The following is a 16,749-nucleotide window of genomic DNA, read 5'->3' as shown; positions in this document are numbered from 1 at the left end:
ACTTTGGTGGCATCTTTTCGGCGTTTCTTGTCTTGCTTTGGTGTTGTTGGCGTGGTGTCTTTATGATCGATCGTGTCTGGTTTACGTTTATGGCTGATTTTGGCCATCAGCTTGTTTAAGCGTTCTTGCTTTTTTTCGAGTGATCGTTGATCTTCATTCTCGTCGTCTCCTTGATGTCGTGCGATTGAAAACATGGTGGAATGTTATGATCTCGATGAAAGGTCAAGATGCAGATCTCGAACGAACCGTGGCCTAGAAATTCAGCAAAGATTTGGACTGCAAAATTTTGTCGATCTGACACTGAAAAATTAACCCGCCGGGCTTAATGCATGCACTGAGCACTGCTCCTGCCACTGATCAGCGAACGTGCTTATTTTATATGAAAAAAGAAAGAGTTCTAGAGAACATTCATTCCGGTGATGTAAAGAAATTTGAAAATGTACAATCGAAGAAAAAAAGAACAAAAATATAAAACACAAACAGAAAAAATACGAAAAAAGGCACACGGTGCGCCGTTGGTATCAACATAAAACTGGGTTGTAAAATAATTTGGCAGATACAAAATGTCACAGATTGTCCATCAATTACTCGGGTAACAAGGGGGCCCGTTCGTCGTCATCGTCTCTTGTAGTAAGATTGTTGGGACGTGGCGGTGTTACCTTAACAATTGTATCGACGATCCAGAATTGCATAGCGTTCATGATAAGCGGAAATCTGTATTGTTCATGTGTCGTCATAAGTAACTTGAAACAAGATAGCCTTCCAATGATAACTCAAAGCCAAATGCGTCTACTTACATTAGCATAACAAACACCACTTGATATCTGTAATTGTCTTTGGTCCACTTGAGGACCCAACTGCCCAATTCGAACAGAATGGGAAAGACTCGGAACATGACGTAAACACAAAACTTCATCAGAGCTTCCGCCGCCACGAAAATTAATGTTTGTTTGAACCATGGTCCGAGACGACGACGTAAGGGTGGGGGGCCGTAATGTCCCGTTCTCACATAGGTGACATGCAAGCGTTCCAAAACCCATTGTAATGCGTGTAACCATGCCCACAGAATACATACGCCCAATGTAGTATCAACGGCAACATTGAGGAAATACCAAACACATAGATTGGTCCGAGGGCCCCGATGAGGTCGGCCCGCCAGATAACTGACAGCCAAATTCAAAAAATGGATAACGAACGATCCTATAAACTGCTTGCTCACATCCAATGCCCTATTGATAGCGGGTCACGGATGAATATATGGAGTTAAAAAAATGAAAAGTGGTTAAAAAAAAACACCGATGCTCTTCGACGAATTGAATTATCGCGAACCATTTTTTTACGGCATGGTTCCCGATGACTCACCAGATAGACACCGGACGCTGCGGCCGTTCACGACTTCGCTTGTAAACAAGTGTAAATAAAGCAGTGGACGCCAGCAAGACTTGAATAAGAATGGCAAATCCATCTAGTAATTGGCACCCTTCGTCGTCGGGTAATGGGTCATTGCACGGTGCGATGGAGGTCATTGGAATTGTGAAAAACGTAAGATACCAGTCAATTAGTGATATATCCAAATGATATGTTTTGTCGTTGTTTTTTGCAATAAATATGTAGGGTAGATTATGCACAATAGATACAAAAAGCAAGATATGTATCAAGAGAGGAGCAAAACGTGAAAAGAAAAAAAGAAAAAATAAGTTAGGAGTTCTCCAACCCGTTATGACCGTGATGGAGTCACACGTTCGGCAACGGACTGCTTCGCAAAATAAAATGGGACATGAATGGATATTGGGGTTGGGGGACGGAAGGGGGGCTATCTTGGTGACAGATTACGCAGGTATTCCAGACATGGACGTACGCTTTAGTCTTGTACCACGTTAAACATACACGATCGTTGTTTTGTTTGCTTCATTGCCTATACAAGGTAAGCTCAGCCTTTCTACGATAGTTATGGACCCGCTTGATTGTTCTTCGGTTTCACCGACCGCTTCAAAGAACTCCTGGTCCGTGTCGTCTTCGTCCTCTTGCGTTTCATCGAGTTCGGCTACCGCGCCCAAGCCTGTCGGAACACGTTCTTGTGATACCACAGCAGTCTCCCAGAGTTGCTGCGGAGCAATGACAGCGCCATGACAGAATTCAGCAAAGGTAGTGTCGGCACGATCGAGAATCGCTTCATCGCGAACGACTTCCCTTACGCAGAACCAATCGTGCACACAGTCTTCAACGACAATTTGGCAGTGCACACCATCTTGTTGGGTCTTATAAGCCAGCTCCAGCGCATCGTCTCTGAGCACTTCTCTGTTGCCTATAAAGAACAGGACGTGAGGCGAAAGAAATGCTTGAAAGCCTGTCTGAAGTTTGGCAATGCCGAGAACTTGATTTGTATCTGGGGGCTGGTCCGGCTCCAACGGTTCGAAATAGTCTCGCTTGATGACTTTGGCTGTATATTGCGAAATGTAATCGTATTGGATGTTGGTGGCCCAGGACCTCGAGGTGGTTTCATCCGTGACCAGTGGCGATATGAGAACGGTGCCTGCTGGGCGCGGTAGTTCACTAAGTAAAGGAGCGTCGTGTGGCTCCTGGTCGTCCACAGGTTCGTCGGTCAGGATCTCAAACATACTGGGGTCGTGCGTGAGGAAAAGCATCTCAAGCACCAGAGCGGCACCCGCCGAATCACCTGTGGCAATGATCTTTGCGGGATCAATGCCCATGGTTTTCACCAGGTATTCATACGCTCCCACCACGTCTTCTACGGGACTGGGATATTTATATTCTGGTGCTAACCTATATACAAATGGTCAATCAAATATAATAAGCCAAAAGTCAAGGAAAACTATAATTTACCTGTAATCCACCGACATGATAACGGCATTGACATTGTATTTTTCTTTGAGCAATGTGATCCACTTGACATAGGTGTCCATAAACATGGTGCATGTGCCGATACGGAACCCGCCTCCTGGAGGAATATCATTTCACATAAGATCAGAGTGTTTGATTGATCCGACCGAAATGCCTACCGTGGACGTTGAAAAATACAATGTCGGCCTTTTCCACCCGGGCTTGCATGCTGTGATCATCCAGATGTCGCACGTTTTCCCCGATCCAGCAACCTGACCACGCTCCATTCCATGACTCTCGTCGTATCCACTTTCGATGAGATTTGCGAGGCCGAGTGACGTCGTTCAGAATTAACCGGGCGGCGGGTGCAGGCAACGAGAATACTTTGCGCAGTATTTGGATCGTGGTTCTCGGTGGTAACTTTCGAAGAGCTGCACGGAATCCGGCCATTCTGCATATAGTACTAACTGTTCAAGGAAAGAAATAGAAAAGAAGCAAAATCGACAAATACAATGGGGAACAAAGCCGGATTGGATTGATTGGGAATCAAGAAAGTCTTGACTGTGAATCATGAGCGGCATTATTTCTCCATAATGTGTGTTACAATATCGTCCCCACGGTCTTTGATGGACAGTGATGAGAAAAAAAAAAGGGTGCGCTTGGAAAATCACATGCCATCCTTCCTCTGGGGTCATTATTCCCAAGAACTGATCTGAACATTCTTTTCGATATGAATGTCCCTTTTGTACCACATCAGAAGAACAAAAAGAAAAAGCATGGATACGCAATTTTGCGTTCAGACTCAGTCAAAGAAGGCCGAGCATCATCATCATCATTAATAGACTCTGCTTCCTTTATACCGACCAATGCATTTTTCACCTAAATTGATTAGCCTTTGTTTTAACTGATGATGAAAACCTAAATGGCAACCATAGCCATACGATGGCAGGAAAGAGCAGAAATACGGGTCTGTTTTCCTTCATAACTCTTTACTACCTGTAGATTCGATCCGTATATGAAGGCCGCATGTTGCAGGTGGTGTGAGCAATCTGGTGTGATGATGCACCCAGTCAAAAGAAAACAGCGAACCAGCACGTAAAATAATAAGAGTATTGTAGTATCGTTTATTTTGCTCGTTGAACAAGTTCGCTCAAAAAATCAGCCCCTGAGGCCATCGCACCATTTTTCTGTCCCCATACAGATGGCAATCCACCTTTGGATCCCCACGCCTTTTCCTGGCTTTCATATTTCTCAGGTCGAGATGAAGCATCTACATTCGGATCTTGCATCACCTTGATCATGTCCGCAAATCCTATTAACCCAAAAAGAAATCATCATGCAAACAGAAACCGCAGGTGAGTAAAATAAGAATCCCCTTTTGTTCCCAAAAATTTTGGCGTCCATAGTCACTTACGTCCGTTTAAAAACCCTTGTACATCCGAGGTATTAAAGCCATTGATGCCCATACGGTGGGTAGCCGATGAGGGTGTCGTGGGTGTATTGGCTGATGGAGCTGTGGAGGCGGGAGAGGCAGGTGAAGCGGGAGATTTAGTGTTTCGGCTGTCTTTGGATGGACGACCTATTTTTTTTTCGTTTTGCAGTTAGTCATTTTGATCTTGGGAATGCACTGCATAACCATCCATATTAAAGAGCAGGTATAACGGCATACCTGCGATGGGTTTGCGTTGATGTTGGTGCGAATGTTGCTGTTTAAGCGAATCACGACGGTCGGTCGATCTCTTATTGTTGCCTAGAAATTCAAGGTTTCAAGTTTCCATTTGTGTCAACATTCATAAACCTAATATCACAGAGAGTCTTACCAGCCATGGAGCTTGGTTTGAACAGAGAAGGTTGGCGGGGCGATGTTAAGGGTGACAGTGCAGAGATTTACTCATCGACCCAGAGGCTGCTTTCAGCCGACGGTGACACCCAACCTACCTCCCATCCTCCAGGACCGCAGTCACAGCCTCCAATATCCAAGCTCAGCCCCTTGAACAGCCATGTCATGAAGAGCCAACAGCACAGTGCCTGGATAACTACGCATTATAAACTGATTATCCTGATATAGAACGGTTTTAATCAACATATTGGACAGATACATACTGTCCATTCAAAAGGTCAGTCTGTGAAACTATTGTCTGATATTATATCACTGTGGGCAGAAGCACGCAGCGGTATGTTGAAAAAACACTGTTTGAAGCAGGCACCGAACTTTTCATGTCACAAGTACGTTATCATTACAATCTTCATCGGTGAACTGTAATATTGAACTGTAATTACATGAGGAGCATGAAATTTTCACTCTGGCTAGTCGTATCAGTTCCGTTGTCCGCTGAGAGCAGGAATACTTGTGGGGAAGACTGTGGACGCTTTGATCGGACATGTGATAAATCCCTAATTAGGCTTTGCGAACCCCAACTTTAGTGTTATTATCCGCTATGGATTTGCCCTATTTGTCTGATCACTTGTTCTTGGGTGTTATTCCGATAAAATGGCCCTTGTTGCCATCGTATTTGGGATGGCGCTGACAGTTTGACGCCATGTGACATATTCCTCACTGGGATTTTACTAAAAACAAATAGATTGCGCTGACATCGTTGCCGCTTTTCAAATTCATTAAAACATGACATAGTAATTTTATTATCAAGCTTGTTTTTTGCTCCACGCATTGTATTCTTTTCTCTTTCTTCTTTTGTTATCTTTATTTTGGTTACTGCTATAGCCACCGTTGAGTTGAAATTCCCCGGTTCACAGTCATGCCCTCTTCACGTTTACCGCCGTTGCCTGACTTTCTTCAGTTGTCTGAACGTGTTTGGAGAGTGATGGGATTAAATCCCGGCAGATTCACACTTCAAGGTAATTAATACAAATCTATTCCTTGTTTCACCGTAGACAGTAACTGATCCTTTTCATTTATTTTCAGGCACCAATACCTATCTTGTCGGTCACGGGCCGCGCAAGATCCTATTCGATTGCGGCGAAGGCCACCCAGACTACGTACCTCTTCTTGAAGCTTCTTTACATCAAATCTCTCCAGAAGCTTACATATCCGATATCGTGATCACCCATTGTCACGTGGACCACTTTGGCGGTTTGAAGAGCATCATGAATTCATCACTGAACCACGGTGGTCAGATCAAAGTGCATAAATACATTCTGCCTGTAGAAGATATGGACGAGCAAGATATAGTGTTTCAATCCCACATGCACATAGACCATTTGAACGACGAAGATTTTTTGCACGTGGATGACCACACGACAATCCAAACGATTTATACGCCCGGACACAGTAAAGATCATTGCTCGTTCTATCTGGTAGAAGAGAATGCGATTCTGACTGGCGACTGCGTACTTGGCCATGGAACAGTAGTATTTGACGATTTGGCAGACTACATGTCGACGTTACATAAATTGAATGCATTCAAACCGGGACGCCTGTATCCCGGCCATGGGCCGGTAGTAGAAAATGGCTCGGAAAGAATCCTCCAGTATCTGCAAAGTCGACAGCAACGGGAAGATCAAATCGTTCAACTCATGACCCAACGATCCTGGACAGCCGTCGATCTTGCCGAACGGATTTATACGGACGTTCCATATGCGTTGCAAGCAGCTGTTGTGCGCGGAGTGGCATTACATTTACTGAAGCTGGAAAAAGAAGGCCGCGCAAGGCTTAGCGACGGGTCCACCGGGTATAACTCCACGAATGTTTTTGAAATGGTTCATAAAGAATGGAGTCTTTTTCCACAACCTCGACTATAGAAACACTAATGCGACCGAAAGAAAAACGTGCACAGACATTTGATAGATAGAACACCCATTAGTCAATTCGGCATTCATGAAAGCACACACATACTCTATCCGGGAAAAGAAGCCGAAAAGGATTTCCCTTTTTTTTTGATTGTTTCGACATTAGCGTTTGACATATCCCAGTAATACTTGTTATTAAACATGCGGGCATGAAAGAAAAAAGCAGAGATATAAAAACGGTGAGAAAAAAATGAAGAAAAAAAAAACACGGAATTAAAGCAGAAAATAAAAGTAAAAAAAGAAAAAGAAGACCAACCATAAGACACGATATGAGGTAGACAGGAGATGGGTCGGAAAGGAGGAAGCGGACAACAAGTAAAAAAAGCAGAAGTCAAAAACGGAAAAAAGAGTGCGAAGAAGCATAAGGAAAACAAACAAAGAATGGGAAAATGGATGCACTAGTGACACACGCCACAAGTGAGTTTACTCCAGAGATTACGCTTACGGCGTGACGGTGTTTGCTTGCCAGTGTTGGGATCTGCTGGTGTATTGGTTCCATTGGCAGCTCCAGCACCCGCAGCAGCACCCGAAGCGCTGGGACCTTGAGCCGAGTTCTGATGCACATCTCGAGTCTGCATTTTGTTGGCTTCAATGACCTTTTTCGCCGGAGCTGGTAAACCGTGACGGTTGGCCTGACGTTTTGAAAGTGTCTACATGACATGTGAGTCAGATAAGCAGCCATTTGTATAGGTAGTCAAAAAAATAAAATAAAAATCGCACCTCCCATCCTTTGCCATTGTTGAGCAACATCCAATCGTAGACGCCGTCGTCTTCTTCACCGAGATTTTTGATGACCTTTGAAAAAAGTTCACGAAGGAAATCATAGTCTGGAGTTTCCTCGAATCCCAGTTTACGAACATACTGAAGATAGATGCCAAATTCCTCTAAAAATAGAATTCGAGATCAGCAAAGCAATCCCCTGGATAAACCACATGGAGCAAAAGATATGAAGAGAGAGAAAGAGATGTACCTGGATATCTATCGCAAAGATCTTTGATGGCAGTACTTTGCTTCTTTTCACCAATTTTTTCGTACTTTTGCTTATTGGTGGCTGCTTTGAGTCCTTGCCAGGGTAAAGAACCTCGCAAAAAGTACATGAATACATGGCCCAAAGCTTCTAAATCATCACGTCTTGATTGTTCTATAAAGTCAACAGGTTAAACAAATGATCATCAATGTGACTGGAAAAACCTTGACAACTCCTCATCCTTTTTTCCCATATTCCCTTTTTTTTCTACCATTTCACTTGGTCTCTCTCGTTCGCTTTTGGTGTCTAATACTTGATTCCTCTTTTTTGGGCAAAGGAGAGGAGTTGCCAAGTTGCCTCCTTTTTCCCCATTTGATGGTTCTTTTTTTTTTACCTCTTCCCAAATGCGTGTTGATGCTCATGTAGCGTGCAGTTCCGGACAAACTTTTACGTTCTCTGTAGGGGATGTGTTGCTTGGTTTTGGGATCTCGGTACAGTTTGGCCATGCCAAAGTCCACCATAAAGATGTTGTTGGCTAACTGGGTATTGGGCTTGCCAATGAGGAAATTATCAGGCTTGATATCGCGATAGATAAGATTTTTCTCGTGGATCGTTTGCACTCGAGTGATCTAAAAAAAAAAATTCCCAAATAACAATGAATATGCAGATATGTATATAAAAAAGGCCATGATGAGAAAAAAAGGAAAAATAGACAATAAGATCAGCGGCAAAATAGTCATGGGATTAGGGTAGTTGGGATGGTTTTTTTTGTTTACCATTTGTTTTGCAAGCATGGCTACGGTTTTTGTCGAGAATCTTCGACCGCACACATCAAACATATCCTCCAAGCTGGGTCCCAAGAGATCGATGACAAGGATGTTGTGGAGTCCTTCTTGGCCAAAATAGTATGCTGTAGGAATGCCAGCTACAAAATGAAATGAAATGAAGAAAAAAAAAATATTAGCAAGAGTCAACAAGTGAATGAGGCCAGTATGACCTAATTGATGCAACACAAAAAGTAACGAAAAGTAAGCATGGACGGAATATTACGTACTGGAGCCAGCCATGATCTTATAAGTTCTGTATTCGTCTCTCAACTGAGGAGCGTCGCTTTTTCTAGGTTCGAATTTGATGGCCACTTGCTGATTGTTGAGTAGATTGGTACCTATAATAAGAAATAGAGAAATAGTCAGGGACAAATAGCAAATAGCAAGGGTCAACAAATGGTCAATGGACAGAGTTTCCTAGCAGGACAAAATTACCTTCATAAATAATACCAAAGCTGCCTTCGCCAATCTTTTTGCCGACTCGATAGTGAACACCGACAACATTATGTGAAGATGAAGAAGAGGAAGCTTGAGTGGACATTGGAGAGTGTAATTAAAAGTGGAAAATGCGGTTGGTTGCGTGTGGTCGTAATTGAATTGTCAGGGATGGAGAGTGAGAAATCTACAGAATGAAGGAAAGGAGTTTTCCAGATGGAGGAAAGAAGAAGAAGCAAAAAAATAAAAAGTCAGTAATAAAGAAGAATGGAAGAGGAGTGGAAGCGGGTTGAAATGGGTGACTGGGTGAGTCTATCCGCAAAGGGCAATGAGCGTGAAATTTGGGAAAGAAGCGGAAGGTGAAGATGTGGTTGGAAATAAAAAAAAATCGCGTGGCTTTTTTGAGGGCCGAATTTCCACACTTGTGGAGAAGGATAGATTTGGATATAAAAAAAAAAAAAAAATATCCAAGAAGAAAAAAGCCCAATTTCCTGATGAGGAATACAGAGAAAAAGAGACGGACAAACCAGAAAAGGAATAAAATAGGTGAAAGATGGTGGGTTGAGGTGGAAGTATAACTTACTTTTTTGAGATAGAAAAAAAAAAGGTCTATTAGGGGCAGTTGCTTGTCAGTCGAAGAAGGGAGAGAAGAGGAGGAAGCGTGGTTCAGAGCAGAAAAATAAGAAGGAGTGTAAGACGGAGAACCAACGAAATAAAAAACGAACAAGAGAGAAAGCTAAAAAGCGAGAGAAGGAATGACTAGGAAAAAAAAAAGGTTGTTGGAAAAGGGAACAGGGAAAAGGAAGAAGGAAAGGGAAATAGAAAACATCATATTATTCCACCCCACTGACTATATTAAAAGAGCTGGAAAAAACTCCATTCAACCCAAAAAAGTCCGCTCAAGATTCTATCCCACTGTTTCCCAAAATCAATGTCGCACCACCGCGGTCATTTCGTCCTTGTCCATTGACAAAAATAGCACCCATCGCCTATTTACTCGCAAGATCCTTTGAAACAAAACCAAATCAACAAAAGAACCACAATATCCTCCCCGGTTGACGACTGAAACCTCGTCACACAACGCTTGGACCCTACATCACAGCCGCCGGCGTGTTGGTGCGAATTCCGAAACCGTTCCTGACCGTTGTCATGTCGGTCTTTCAGCCAGGCATATCAACCGTGACAGGGTTATACATGAACTTTAGACTTCATGGACAACGAATCCTTAATTCCCAAAAACCCTCAGACGAGCAAATCCAAGAGAGAATAGAATATGGCGAATGGATGTTAATGATTTGTACCGAGAACCAAATCCAAAAAAAAGAAGAAAAATCAGACATCAACTGCAGAAAACGAGTCTATAACTCTCGCAAACTGGTTCGACATGAATGCAGCAGCAAAATAAACCTATATATAAAGGCAACAACCATTCTGCCTTCATAACCTTGATGTGATTCAGGTACATTAATACAGAAACTGACAAAGTGCTTCTTAGCCTGTACTTTCGACACACTCCCCGATGATGCTACCAATGAGGCGTTTGTTGAACCGTTCAGAGCACAACTCTTTTTCATCATGCTATTTTTTTACTCCAAAAACTCGTTAAAGAATCGCATCCATGACGAGCATCATCAGCCTTTCTTTTCTCTCCAAGACTTTTCAGTACCATACCTCAAACCTATCTTTCGGCTGCCTGGTGCGTTCAAAAATGTAAATAAAACGCATGGCAACACAGACGAATCTGTTATCATGATTTGTGACACGGTTGCTTTGTACTCCAATCAATTGACTTACTATCATGGCACATTTTCCCAACCGGGTATGAAATATCAATGCAATGGTTGACTACGCCATTTTACACTGTGCAAATGCCTTCCCGTATATTGAGTCAACTTGTGGATTGTTCTGGCCATTGTGCGTTTGCGAGATTCCCACGTGCTTCATTTCAGCGGGCCGCCAATTTAATTGGTGTGCTGTGGTTCTCGTTTCTTGAGCCACACCACAGCCTCATTGGTTGCTGGTAAGCTTCAAATTTTTTTTGTCTCCGCGACGTTGACCTATTCCCCAAACGTCCAATGTTGCCTTCCCCCTGGGTTTTAACCGTGAGGGCCGATCCACAACTAATTCATATATCTGTTCGGCAGAGATGATGAATAGGTTTTTACTCGAACCACATCATTTTTGAATCCAATGGTTGGAAATAAATAAAAATAGGTTTTCAATTATAAAGTTAGTCTATAAAATAGGGTGGTGAACTGAAACTTATTCCAGAATGGAGTAAAAAATATTTGAGAATTACAAGAATCAAAAACTAGTATAAGAATAAAATAATATCATATGAAAAAAAAAGGAAATAAAAGAAGAGAAAAAAAAAAAGAAAAGCGAGTTATATACAGCAGAGAATGACCAACGGAAAACGGAAATTGGGAGCAAATAATTCATGGAGGGGTTCATATACACGACAATCACGCATCTTGAAGTAACGGTCCATCGTATCCGTTAGGATTCCGACGGGTCCAGCGCCACATATCCTGACACATATCATCCATGTTCCGTACCGGTTGCCAGCCTAATTCAGTATTGGCCAAGCTAGCATCGGCCGTACACGTACCCACATCTCCAGGACGACGATCCACGATCTAAACAAAGAAATGCATGAGTAAAAATAAAAACGATAACCCAAACCTGCCGCATATGCGCTGACAGCGTACAAGGGTAAAGTGTACAGAAAGCAGGGCTGGGAAACTTTTTTCTTTTTACCTTGTATGGAATTTTTCGGTGGGTTGCTCGTTCCATCGCGTGAATGATTTCCAGGACAGAGAACCCTGCACCTGTCCCGAGATTGTAGGCAACACAGCCCGGTTTTTCTTCCAGCTTTTTTAACGCGGCGGAATGACCAGTCGCCAAATCACATACATGGATGTAATCTCGTACCCCAGTACCATCCACTGTCTCGTAATCGTCGCCATACACGTGTACAAAAGGTAAATGGCCTTGCAATACTCGAATAACGTAGGGTAACAAGTTGTTGGGTACACCTTGAGGACATTCGCCGATCAGTCCAGAGGGATGGGCTCCCACCGGGTTAAAATAGCGCAATAAACACACGTTCCACTCAGGGTCGGAAGCACAAACGTCCCGCAAAATTTCTTCGACAAACAACTTTGTCCGACCGTAGGGATTGGTAACGGGGCCCAACTGTGCTGATTCTCGAACAGGCATCATCTCTGGTTCTCCGTACACCGTAGCACTGGAAGAGAAGACGAGATTTTTCACGTTGAACTGCTTCATCACTCGTAAAAGATTCAATGATCCCGTCAAGTTGTTGTGGTAATATTCGAGAGGAATACGGGTCGACTCGCCCACCGCCTTTTTTTATGTTATAAAAAAGGAAATGATCATCCGTAAGAAACGCATTCCTTTCTGTTGTATCACTTTCACCATAACCACGGTAGCAATACTTTACCTTAATAGCAGCAAAGTGAATCACCGACCAGAAATTGTAAAGAGAGAAGACGTGACTGAGATCCACTTCACTCGTAACATCGCCCTTGACAAAATGAATCGATCGTCCTGCTAATTGTTCGACACGACGTAACGCCTCTGCAATAAGAAAAAGAAAACCCAAAAAAAAGAGGTCAATCGAGAAGCCATATTTAAAGTTTTTGGGATTCTTCTAATTTTTTTTTATTTTATTTGGGTGCAAGCACCTCCTTCCGTCATCCTACCTCCCCATGCACTTACCCAAATTAGAATTGACCAGATTGTCCATGACGACGATGGAGTAGTGAGGGACTTTGAGTAACTCCAATACGGTATGACTACCAATATAGCCAGCTCCTCCAGTGACGAGAACGTAACGTTGGGGGGACTGTTCCGCGGCGGTCGGCTTGACATCGGTGGACAGTCGTCTATGCAATGTCAAATCGGCATCAGCTTGATCTCCCCCGTCGACGGTATGACGTCTTTTGCGAGGTGATTTGCCGTAAATAAGATTGTTGGATTTATACTGTTTGTAGATGGAAGGTCGGTGGGTAGCAATAGCTGTCCGGGATACGGTGGTGGCAACCGAGTGAAGTTGGAGAGGGGCAGATGGGAACTCTAAAACTTTAAGCTGATCAACGACATCAGCAGATGCTGAGCCACTTTTGCACAACAGTCTCGGCATTGAGGAGAAAAGGAAGGTGAATACAAGCGGGAGAAAGAGGACCTATGCCAAAGGGCACAAAGTAAAAGGGGAATGCAGAGATGAAGTTGGGAATGAATAACAAGACAAATAGAACGAAAAAAAAAAGGGTTTTGATTAGAAAAAAAAAAAAAAAAAAAAACTGATGTCACACACACATGAATTTTTTTTTGCTTATCTTATCCAATGAAATTACATGATTTTGAGGCAAACTGCGCTTCTTCCAGCGATCCCATCTGGTTTTTTGTTTTTGATTCGTTCTGTCTTTTGTAGGGACCTTTTCTTTTTTTTTTTTTTTTTTGTTCCAGGGCAAACGTTTGGATTGTTTAGTTCTCAAGGCCACAAAAGCCAACCTGTGTAACGAGCATAAATTGACGGGAACCAAACATCTTAAATGTTTGGATAACGAGCACGATGATCATGCTACGCATAAAAAAAATTATGTGAAGCGCTCATGCTCCCATTCTTTGAATTCATAGTAATCAATTGATCTATTGCTATTTTAGAGTTCACATGATACTGTCATATTTCGGCGCTGATGCACCGTTTTTCTACAAAACAAGTTTTTTTATTATTTTCTACCATCATAGCTCCTGCTTCCTTTTCTGTGATTGATGTTATGTTAAATATTATGATTTTGTGTGGTTTTCATATGACTTTAATTGTATCATTTTCTGTGTCATAAAATTCAATGTGATCAGCGATCGTCGTTCATTCCTTCTCTCAAAGGTTTCACCATACGTCATGTCGCCACACCACACAGCATCACTGACTAAAATGCACCATGATCCTTTGTGCTCCACTTTGATGAATCCTCAGGGCATCTTGGATGTTCTTTATGGTGCTTTAACAATTTTCCGGTTTTCTGGTTTTAGAAATAATGCGCTTTGTGTAATAATAAAAAGGCTCAGCCGGAAGATCTGAACCTTTTTTCTTTCTTTTAATTTTCTGTTTTTCCTTTTAATCCAGACGCACTTTTTTTTTTCCAAGTGCAATGCTATGGCATTCAGTAACGTATAACAAGCCGTACACCCGCTGTGCAATGGATGCCACCTGCTACTGGATGCCGCACTCTTACATTGAGCGACATTCGTCAGACAAAAAGCCTAACGCAATACGGCATAACCTGGGCGAGACTCTTGATGGAACTTTGGTATATTAATGTCAATACTCTGGCATACCATGAAACACTTTTAATGAACAAAGCAGCACTTATTGACCCCCTCCGTTCTGTCCCGCCCAAGGTTATGATAGATCTACAAAGATGTGTGGGAATGTTGGGTATTTAAAAAAAATGAGTTAGTAAGCTCTTTGGTTGATTCAAATTTCGTTGAGATATTTTACCTTTGATGTTTGATGCAGCAGATACCGAGGGCTTCCCGACCGAAATAAAGAAAGGATACAAATATAAAAAAAAAAAAGTAAATACAATAGGTGCGTCTGCCCCTAAAAACCCTGTGGGAAAAAAAAGGAGGAAAAGACTGCAAGAAGACTATTCACTAAAATACAAAATACATACTACAACTACAAAATAAAATGGTCGGGAAGAAATATCGAAGGCGATACCACGGGCAGCAATCCATATGAGAGGAACCTGGGGAGGACGCGTCAGCGTTTCCCGATGAGAAAGAGAGCCACACGACCGAAGATGTCCTTTGACGACAAAAACCGGATTGGCCACAATCTGGTGCCCGAACAAAGTAGAAAGGTTTTGGAGGGATGGATGGCTTGAATGGCTTGCCAGGCAAAAGAAAACCGGAGAGAAAACCAAAAGCTAAAGACAGAATAGAGAAAAAGGACAGGTAAATTTTTTCTTGTCGAAAAACGGATAGTCGTATCACACAAAAGGTACCTTTTTTCATAATAATCGAATCGACCGGATCAGATACACGCCATAGTCTGGTGATGGATGATGGATGCAATGATAGTGAGGGATTTCCAGGCAAACAGAAGAGATGCAAAACTAAAGAAGAAGAAAAAATTCGGACAAAAATATGTGATTTTCCATGGATGAAACAATAGTCACCTCACTGATGCATGAATGATGAGCTACACAGATCGAAGCATATCTGCTCCATGTATCATTCGATTACTGAAGAGAATGAAAGGGCATATACAGTATAACTGACAGATAACCCAAATTAAATGATGCTACAAAACACCGGATCGTCGTATCGTCAATCACCTTTCTTCAAAAAAGAGCTCCACTCACATTTTATGTGAACGGCGACGATGCTCTGTTTAACCACAACTGGCGCAAACGGCATTTGCTGCTGATTGTTTCGCCTATTATCGTGAAAGTGTTTCGTGGAGAGAAATTTGGGCAACCATGACTTGTAGAGCGCTGATAATCGTTGTCGTTGCAAGATGGGGACCGAGGCATGGTTGAAAGATGAACCTTGGTTGCGACGACGGTACAAAGGGTAACCCCTGTGATCTTCGACGGTAGCTTCGTTGAAGGAGCGCGGGTAACGCTTCTTACAGGAGCCGTTTTCCATGCACGGAGACCTCGGATGCATGGTTCCACACGGACCGTGCATCATACATCTGCTGACGGTGTCGTAGAGATCAGGAAATCTCTGTCTGTCCGGAAGTTCAGCTGACACAATGCGATCATAATCGTCCAGTGTTCTCAGCTTGTCGTCCAGATGTAACACCAAAAGCAGATGGAGGTGCGGTAATCCTCGTTTTTGAAATTCCACAGTATGGACATGGGCAACTACCCTACCCAAAACATGCTTCTTGGTCAAATCTTCCATGAGAGCTTTACGCTTCATGTTAAAAACTCGAGCGCAAAGGTCGGGCCGATCAACAGCTGTCTGGAGTGGAGCCAACTCGTCCTGAATTTCCACCCACTGAGGATTGCAAGTGAAAGTAATAAAGAGATCCGGCTGCCCGCATCGACGTACGATATTCATCGCATCATGGTAAAGTTGGCGCATGTGTCTCGGGCTGCCAATAAAGGTGGATGGGAGAATGACCCTTTGCCCGACGTTTTGGAGGTCATTGTCGCCGAGTTCTACCGCATCTACGATACCTCGGTACAGTTCCGTGCGCAGGTTTGCCTGGTTTAGCCGCAAATACGTGAGTCGGTTCTGTTCCATTTTTGCATACATATCCACTATATATTGCTGGAACAATCGGCCGTACAGGTGCAAATCGTGGCTGTTATCGCGCATCATCAGACGGTAGCTATACCATTGCATGACGGTAATGCTTCGACCGCTTGGCGAGCGTGAGTGGATGTTCCACCCGAGATCACCATGCGGGAACATGAGGACATAGTGGAGCGCGTCGTAGTACTGGTGCATTTCACTGATGCGTTGAAGCCCATAGCTTCTCGATCGGAGCACAATATCGCGGCTACTGTTTGGTGTGATCGTACTGTCTACCAGGATCACTCCAACTTCGCTAGCTGTGGGTGCATTGTAACGACGAACATCAGGCGTGTTTTCCGCACTTATGAGTAGCCTCACATCTACGGCTTCCTCAGATTCACGCAAGACCTGGGCCATCGACTGCAGCAACGGCACGAACGGGTTGACTTCGGTAAGCAGATCTTGTAGAATGAGAAGGGTGGCATTCTGCAGATAGGGTGCCACAGCATGCCGGTGTCTAAGTTGTGTGTTGGAATCATAAATGTACATTTGGGCAAACGCAGGGGTATGACTCTCGGTTGGTGGTAG

General features: G+C 43.2%; 6 protein-coding genes across 6 annotated transcripts; 1 reads left to right on the top strand and 5 right to left on the bottom strand.

Annotated features, from left to right (window-relative positions):
- Window positions 1-584: 584 nt before the first annotated feature.
- On the bottom strand, window positions 585-1,526 carry BYT42DRAFT_501869 (vacuolar membrane protein-domain-containing protein; the record flags this gene model as incomplete). Its single annotated transcript, XM_051564791.1, has 3 exons — window positions 585-714; window positions 798-1,229; window positions 1,363-1,526. 3 exons carry the CDS (start codon window positions 1,524-1,526, stop codon window positions 585-587), a joined length of 726 nt encoding a protein of 241 aa, XP_051420480.1.
- Window positions 1,468-3,431, bottom strand: BYT42DRAFT_69951 (Alpha/Beta hydrolase protein). Its single transcript, XM_051572796.1, has 4 exons — window positions 3,021-3,431; window positions 2,845-2,959; window positions 1,986-2,784; window positions 1,468-1,906 (listed from the first exon to the last, which is right to left on the bottom strand). Exons 1-4 carry the CDS (start codon window positions 3,289-3,291, stop codon window positions 1,862-1,864), a joined length of 1,230 nt encoding a protein of 409 aa, XP_051420479.1. The 5' UTR covers window positions 3,292-3,431; the 3' UTR covers window positions 1,468-1,861.
- Window positions 3,432-3,952: 521 nt separating this feature from the next.
- Window positions 3,953-4,737, bottom strand: BYT42DRAFT_580389 (uncharacterized protein). Its single transcript, XM_051569496.1, has 3 exons — window positions 4,511-4,737; window positions 4,256-4,420; window positions 3,953-4,153 (listed from the first exon to the last, which is right to left on the bottom strand). The coding sequence occupies exons 2-3, from the start codon at window positions 4,305-4,307 to the stop codon at window positions 3,966-3,968; spliced, it is 240 nt and encodes a 79-aa protein (XP_051420478.1). The 5' UTR covers window positions 4,308-4,420; window positions 4,511-4,737; the 3' UTR covers window positions 3,953-3,965.
- An 860-nt stretch (window positions 4,738-5,597) lies between these two features.
- On the top strand, window positions 5,598-6,600 carry BYT42DRAFT_616563 (beta-lactamase-like protein; the record flags this gene model as incomplete). The annotated part of the gene is made up of 2 exons (XM_051572085.1): window positions 5,598-5,697; window positions 5,765-6,600. The coding sequence occupies 2 exons, from the start codon at window positions 5,598-5,600 to the stop codon at window positions 6,598-6,600; spliced, it is 936 nt and encodes a 311-aa protein (XP_051420477.1).
- A 714-nt stretch (window positions 6,601-7,314) lies between these two features.
- On the bottom strand, window positions 7,315-8,983 carry BYT42DRAFT_501979 (kinase-like domain-containing protein; the record flags this gene model as incomplete). The annotated part of the gene is made up of 6 exons (XM_051564799.1): window positions 7,315-7,532; window positions 7,619-7,789; window positions 8,010-8,244; window positions 8,392-8,540; window positions 8,670-8,780; window positions 8,878-8,983. The coding sequence occupies 6 exons, from the start codon at window positions 8,981-8,983 to the stop codon at window positions 7,315-7,317; spliced, it is 990 nt and encodes a 329-aa protein (XP_051420476.1).
- Window positions 8,984-11,466: 2,483 nt separating this feature from the next.
- BYT42DRAFT_501215 (uncharacterized protein) lies at window positions 11,467-13,045 on the bottom strand (the record flags this gene model as incomplete). Its single annotated transcript, XM_051564753.1, has 3 exons — window positions 11,467-12,246; window positions 12,344-12,480; window positions 12,622-13,045. 3 exons carry the CDS (start codon window positions 13,043-13,045, stop codon window positions 11,467-11,469), a joined length of 1,341 nt encoding a protein of 446 aa, XP_051420475.1.
- Window positions 13,046-16,749: the final 3,704 nt, after the last annotated feature.

Source organism: Radiomyces spectabilis (genome assembly GCF_025331425.1).
Source record: "Radiomyces spectabilis strain NRRL 2753 chromosome Unknown BYT42scaffold_11, whole genome shotgun sequence".
NCBI classification, from domain to species: Eukaryota; Fungi; Mucoromycota; class Mucoromycetes; order Mucorales; family Radiomycetaceae; genus Radiomyces; species Radiomyces spectabilis.
Note: the sequence above shows the minus strand (reverse complement) of the source record. Positions and strands in the feature narration are given on the sequence as shown.